We start from the raw sequence: 6,977 nt of genomic DNA, 5'->3' as shown, positions 1-6,977 counted from the left end.
TATTGTACCATCGAAACACTATTTGTTTAAAGGAACTCCTCTAAGGATTAAAAAACACATAAAATTTGAAAACCTGAAACATATAAAGTGAAGCATTAAAAATGAAAAATCCTGCAAAGGACAGCAAACAAATATAAACAGTAGTTTTATATTTACGACACTTACTCGAATTTGATTGAATTGCGTTGCAACCCATTTTATTTTTTAGTCATTTTACATGATAAAGTGATTATGTGCAATAACTAAATGAGGAAATGACATAAAAATTTGCACAAAGTTATTGGTCCAGACCTTCATCAATGAGTACACAAATCTCGGGAAAATATTTCCACTACCGTCACGTCACGTAGCGGAGTCCCTTTAACGCATCTACTTTACACGGAACTCTGTTGTGTACAGATATCTATCAAATATGCATGTGCAATAATTACCAGTTAATTAGTATCAATTAAGCTAAAATATTTATTTCTAAAACAAACTTTTCTCTTCTATACTGATTTACAAAAACATTTAAAAATATTGTCATATAATACAATTTGATTTTAAATTCTTGCGCCAGAGTAGCGATAACTTTCTAGTCCTTTTGGATCATTGTTTCTTATTTAATTTCGTGGGCATGAAGTTTCGTGGTTTTGTCAGGAAGGAAACCTTGTATGGGTACTTAAATTTGTCGATTGTCTTTTTTTTGCAAAAAAGTAAAATATAAATAATACAAAACAATCTTATAGCAGACGAAATGAAATTTGATCTATGTTGCTGAAATGTTGCATTGCCCATTATCTTTCACGAACAGGCTCAATAAAACCGAGTATGTGATGTTCAGCTTTCATTGCTCTTGGGACCCCGCCCCTGTTTTCACTCAGTTATAAGAAGAGGTTTGTCTTTATGAGAAAAATCAGTTACATTTCTACTACTATTCACATTTGAGCCGCGTCATGACAAAACCAACATAATGGGTTTGCGACCAGCATGGATCCAGACCAGCTTGCGCATCCGCGCATTCTGATCAGGATCCATGCTGTTCGCTTACAAACCCTATAACAAGTAGAGAAACTGATCGCGAACAGCTAGCATGGATCCTGATCAGACTGCGCGGATGCGCAGGCTGGTCTGGATCCATGCTGGTCGCAAACCCATTATGTTGGTTTTGTCATGACACGGCTCTTTTAATTGTTATCTTCATGCAGGCTGGTCAACACGCAGTCCTTGTGGATCATTTTATGTGATTAGACCTGTATCTTATCTCCTAACTGGATTTCTGTTACAAAGAAAAGGAAAAGCGCCCGACTAACTTACTGAAGAGGATGTATGTACAGTCAAACCTGTCTTATAGACCAGTTCTGAATAAAGATAACCTTGCAAATAAAATCCACTATTTGATAACCTTTCATAATGTTTTATTTATAAATGGAATAAAATAACCCCTAAATAAAGACAACTTGTCTATTTAGACCATGGTTTGTCTCTTTACCTCAGGTTGGCTATAATGCTTACGGGTTTGACTGTGTAATTTACAGTTCAATATAGATTGTATTATATAACAGTCGGGCTTTACAGCAAACGAATTCAAATGTAACGCTCTGTTTAACGTTAAGTTTAAACAATTAAACCTGACATTTATAACGGGTGATACTGATATGAATATTTTATTGTTCAAAACATTATTACTACACAGGATTGTTATACTCATGTACGTGTATAAAATTTAAATATACTGCAGTGTTGAACCTCAATTTTTTTTTGTGTATAATTTCCTTTCAGAGGAAGGATCGTTCACAGTTTTGTTAACGTAGATCTATAGGTCAGTAATTTTTTTCTTATGTCAAATATCGCTGATATATTTACATTTTTAAAAGGCAGACTCATAAAATTAATATGCCCAAGTTCTGCCCATTTTCAGACATTTTTTTCTCAAAAGTTTTTAAAATACTTAAAATATTGTATTTGATCTGGGACCTTTTTGGACTATAATATAAGCACTGTTAAACTCGTAATCATTTCCACTGAAGACTTAGGTAGCTACAGTTGAAAAAGATTTGCAATTTGCGCATCATTAGGTGTAAACAAACATCAGGTAAAAAGTACTTGAATTTTCTTTTCATCATTTTGGCAATTTCATTCTCTGGAAATGTCCATCACATTAACTAATGACCTCTCAACCTCTGTTGGCAAATTTGAATAAGCGTGCTTATCTTATTTAAAAAAAAGGTGAAAAGAGATGGCGACCAAAACATTTGCTGTAGTAGATGCCTCTGGCTGTACTATGTGTGAACAGTATATGGTTGATGACCTTCAAATGCCAACGTTCATGAAACCTCCGGATGAAGCCGCCGCCATTGTCAGAAATGTTCCGAATATCAAAGTACGCGACGATGACGTCATGTTGGCTACATTTCCAAAATCAGGTACAACTTTACTCAAATCATAGGCAGAGGCACGTTTTGTTATCTTTTGTACGAGACAATTTCAAATGAAAATGGTTGTTAACAGAAACACAGTGGATAAGCGTAATTAATGTACCATGTCACGTACGTGCCTATAAAATTAAATGTGTCTTCCGGTTACAAGAACATGCTACTTCCGATCATTTTGCCTTCTAGTGTGCTTATATATACATGTTTGACTTTTTCTGGCGAAAACAATCAGGAAAATAGCTATTGGTTTATCCACAGTGAAAAAGCATAGAAAAAAACCCATTGTCTTCTATAAATTAAAGCTGTGAACCAAAGTGTTAAAAGGGGCGTTCGTGACCGAGTGATTAAAGTCGTTGACATTAAACCACTTGCCCCTCACCGCTGTGGGTTCATCTAAGGAAGCTTATTAGCTAACTTACGGAACGTCGGTGGTTCTACCCAATTGTCTTTTTGTACCTGAAATAATGCGCGGGCATCTGTGGTCATCAACCACCAGTAAAACTGAAAATCTGCCATATAACCTATACTGTGTTTGTGCGACGTAAAACCCACCAAACGGAAAAAAGTAAAAAAAAAATATAAAGTCATCGCCTATACTTGGCTAATTTGCTAATTCAACAATACACTTGTTTACTTTTTTAAAATTCCGTCAATGGTTGGTATCTTTAGGCCTATTTCGTTATTTTCGTCCTCAGGAGCATTTCTTATTTCATTTAACTATGGTAATGAATTTATTTTGTGTTATTTTATATCAGTTAATAATAGTTGATAAGCTTCTTTATATCTTGTAATATTATTCTAATAGTCATAACGCTATTCTCTTTGTACAAGGAAGCTCTGTATAAAATTACTTTAGAATGTATTTATAAGTAAAAGTCCAATCTATTTAGATTATTTTATTTGCCTATCATGTATTGACAAAAAAATGAATAAAAATAAACTCAAATCTTACAACAATCTAATTTATTGCACGAGATTTTGACTAATCTTCAGACGATTGTAAAATGTTTTTCTTAATTTTGCAAAACAATTTGCATGAAATAAATCATAGTACATGTGTCTGACATACCGCTTATGTTATTTTTTCTACTGATATCCAAATTACAAAAACAATAAGTCACTTATAGGGTCAAAGCTTACTTTTTGTATTTTGATACAGTATATAAAAATGTTTCAGGAACTAATTGGGGTTATGAAATACTTTCAATGCTACTGAATAGAAAAGCTGAGATAAGTCCAAATATGAAAGTTTGCCTCATGTTAGAAGCTAGAACTGAAGCCGAGGTGGACGAGCAACCATGTCCAAGAGTTTTAAACAGTCATCTACCACTTGCGATGCTACCGAGGCAGATGAAAGAGAAGAACACAAAGATTATATGGATCGCTAGAAATCCGAAAGACGCGATAGTCTCCCTCTATTATCACATTACAGGAATGAAAATGTTTCAGTATAATGGCAAATTTGCTGACTTTCTTACGCTCTTTCTAGAAAATAAACGTAAGTATATTGGAAAATATTGTGATTTATAACTATGAAAACAACAACAATCTGACGAAAGTTTAGATCTTCTTATGTTTTCTATGTTAAATTGTAGCATATAAAATGTGAAAATAAAGACACCAGTTTTACACCTATAGACGTCTTATGACAATCATGTTTCAAAAACACCGAAGTGAAACACAAGGATATTGTAAAAACACATACCCGTTTTAAGTGTAAGAAAATACATGTAAAAATCAGGAATAAACGTTTCTGAAATTCTCGATTCAATAGATTTATTTGTTGTCTTTGTTTTCTGCAGTACCGTATCAAAGTTGGTTTGAGTATACACTAGATCTTGAAAAGGCAATGTTAGCAGAACCAGACAAAATTCATTTAGTGTACTTTGAAGATATAAAAGAGGTACAAAATATATTGTCTCTTGATTCAACAAATATTGTCAGTGAATGTATACATTTTCCCATACGTTTCATTCAGACTATATTATAACAACTAAATTATATTTTTTTACGCTTTAGTTAATTAACATATAATTGTATGATTGTACATGCTATATTAACTCAATTTAACATCATTTTCTTAAACACCATTACAATGTACATCAGCTGATGTGCATGCAAACGGGTCGGACAAAAGTTATTATAAGAATAGCTGGAAGCATTTTAGAATCATATAAAACCGTTTTGACATTGGTATATATTTTTTTTTCTGCACACATTCAAAAGCTTTTGGCAAGTTTTGACCTCAATCACCTATTCATTTTGCATATTTACATATTGTAGATCCTCGGAAACAATCGCTTATTATCTTTTCAAAGATGCTCTTTCGGAGTACTTACTCCTATCACTGTATATAATTTTAGATTAATCCCAGAACCAACAATTAAGCTCACTTTCAGTAGTCACTGCTTGAAATACATAATTCAAAAACTCCCCTTATTTTAAAAAATCAGTCAATGACCATAATAAGCAATTATCTAATTTGCTTTTTCTCCTTTCGTTAAAAAAGAATGGTGTTGCAGAAATAAAAAGGTTGGCGACTTTCTTGGGTGTTGATGCTGACGACGAACTTGTTAGTGCAATAAACGAGAAATGCTCTTTTAAATCCCTAGCATCAGAGAAGGCAGATATGCCTAGAGACAGAGTAAAAAATAACTTCTCATTCTTCCGTAAAGGTAAGTTTGCAACATTATGTTTTTGTTATCTTTATTGTTTCAGTGTCAGTATTGTAATTCTGTTAAAGCCGGTGCTAGGGGGCGTAAAAGATGTTGCTCCTAAAGAACAGACTCAATCAAATCGACTCTGCATTTTTCACCTGCAGAATTTGTTTTCGTCGTTCACAAGATACCTCCCGTTTTCCAGATGTTTAATCTCAGATCTGCAGGTATCAAGTGCTGTGGTAGCACATGTATAAAGTTTGCCACGGGCTTTATCCCAGTGTTGTTACATTTTTCTGTCACTTCAGGATTTGTTATTCTCAGACTAATACTTAAGTGCGTCAAAAATTGAATACTGCATTAGCCGGTGTTAGAGGATATGACATAGGTTGAATATTGAATTGCCTCTCATGAGCATAAACCGAACCTGCAGTAGTCACCCTCTGCAAGTCATGCTGCTTTTGTTGATTATAAACTGATATTTATGTATTCTAGATATCTTGCTTATGTTTATTTTAAAGTCTGTAATGGGCACAATTTCCATAAATGTTTCAAATTTTGATAAAAACTATAGAAATATCACATTTTGATATTGTTAAGAAATATTGCTTGAAAGAAAAAATGTTAATAAAGTTGTTTTATTATTTTCATTTTTATGATAAATAATAATATTTTGTTCAACATGAATTTATTATCAGCTATATAAATTACGTAATGTAATAACAGATCATGTATCCGACACTTGCCCAACAGCATCCATGTACTAGTATAATATTTTCGTGGTTTGTGTTTATGTATGACACTAATACCATCAACGTAATAATTTATTGTAATACAGACCTTCTATTCTAGATCAATCCACTCTAAACAAATAACACATACAAATTTATTAGTATTCAAAAAGTAAATAATAATTTCAATTAACCAATCAAAATACCCCAATCGGAAGTTATTGAAATCTTATCTGCTGAACGCTTTATGAATAATTTTTAGTCATAGAAAGTATCCAATTCGTGGTTTTGACCATATACTAGTATGTGTAATACCGAAACTATCTCCTTGATATGTAGTTCAAATATATAATATATAATATATAATTGATGACAACAAGTTTCCTAAAATATTCATCGTATATTTTCCCTTTCAGGTTATCATCGGGGACTGGAAGAATCATTTTAGCAGTTAGCTGAAAAGGTGAAAATTTTGACAGGGAATATATAAAGAGAAAATGAAAACATCTTCACTAAGCTTAAGATTTTGAACCCCTTCTAAAGAATTGAGGATAAGAAATAGTTTCATGTGCCTAACAAAGGTATCGGACAAAAGGGAAGACAAAGCTTTGGTTACAGATATTTCGAATTTTGATGAAAACATTTGTAATTTGTAATTTGTAATTATTCAAGAACAATGTGGGCGCAACCTTTAAAACAAACGACTTCAAGATGTTTTACCAGCCCCTACACCACAAGAAACATTAAATTTTGTTGTGATACTGTTTGTCATTTACCTAGCATTGAATAGAAATGACGGGGCTTTATTTCTTTCTCTGCTTAAAGGTCCAATACAAATGCCGGTGTTTTATATGTTTAAGCCATGATCATGTCACCGTACCCTTTACCCACTATTCTCTATGTCACTGTGAGAACGGGTAATTCAGTCGGAAGAGCTGAAAACCATTATTCTTGTGCAGACATGGTGTGAATTTAATGCAAGACTATGAGGAACGAAAGGCTTACTTACTGCGCATGCGCAGACATGAAAAACAGTAATTTACTTGAAGAAAATTGTCATAAAACACCGACCATAAATGGTGTCTTTTAGTTGAATACGTATGGTATTTTTTTAGGAATATACAATTTATGCTTTCAGGAATGAAAATAATGCCATTGGGTTTGATTGGCTGATA

The 6,977-nt window shown here is 33.0% G+C and overlaps 1 protein-coding gene across 1 annotated transcript; it reads left to right on the top strand.

Annotated features, from left to right (window-relative positions):
- The first annotated feature begins 1,667 nt into the window (after positions 1 to 1,667).
- LOC132750558 (sulfotransferase 1E1-like) lies at positions 1,668 to 6,772 on the top strand. Its single transcript, XM_060740549.1, has 6 exons — positions 1,668 to 1,801; positions 2,209 to 2,405; positions 3,592 to 3,912; positions 4,217 to 4,317; positions 4,924 to 5,089; positions 6,663 to 6,772. The coding sequence occupies exons 2-6, from the start codon at positions 2,219 to 2,221 to the stop codon at positions 6,770 to 6,772; spliced, it is 885 nt and encodes a 294-aa protein (XP_060596532.1). The 5' UTR covers positions 1,668 to 1,801; positions 2,209 to 2,218.
- The last annotated feature ends 205 nt before the right edge of the window (positions 6,773 to 6,977 follow it).

Source organism: Ruditapes philippinarum, unplaced genomic scaffold (assembly GCF_026571515.1).
Source record: "Ruditapes philippinarum isolate M1 unplaced genomic scaffold, ASM2657151v2 ctg2637_1_1_1_1, whole genome shotgun sequence".
Classification (NCBI taxonomy): domain Eukaryota; kingdom Metazoa; phylum Mollusca; class Bivalvia; order Venerida; family Veneridae; genus Ruditapes; species Ruditapes philippinarum.
The sequence above is the reverse complement of the archived record's forward strand: the minus strand, read 5'-3'. Positions and strand labels throughout refer to the sequence as shown.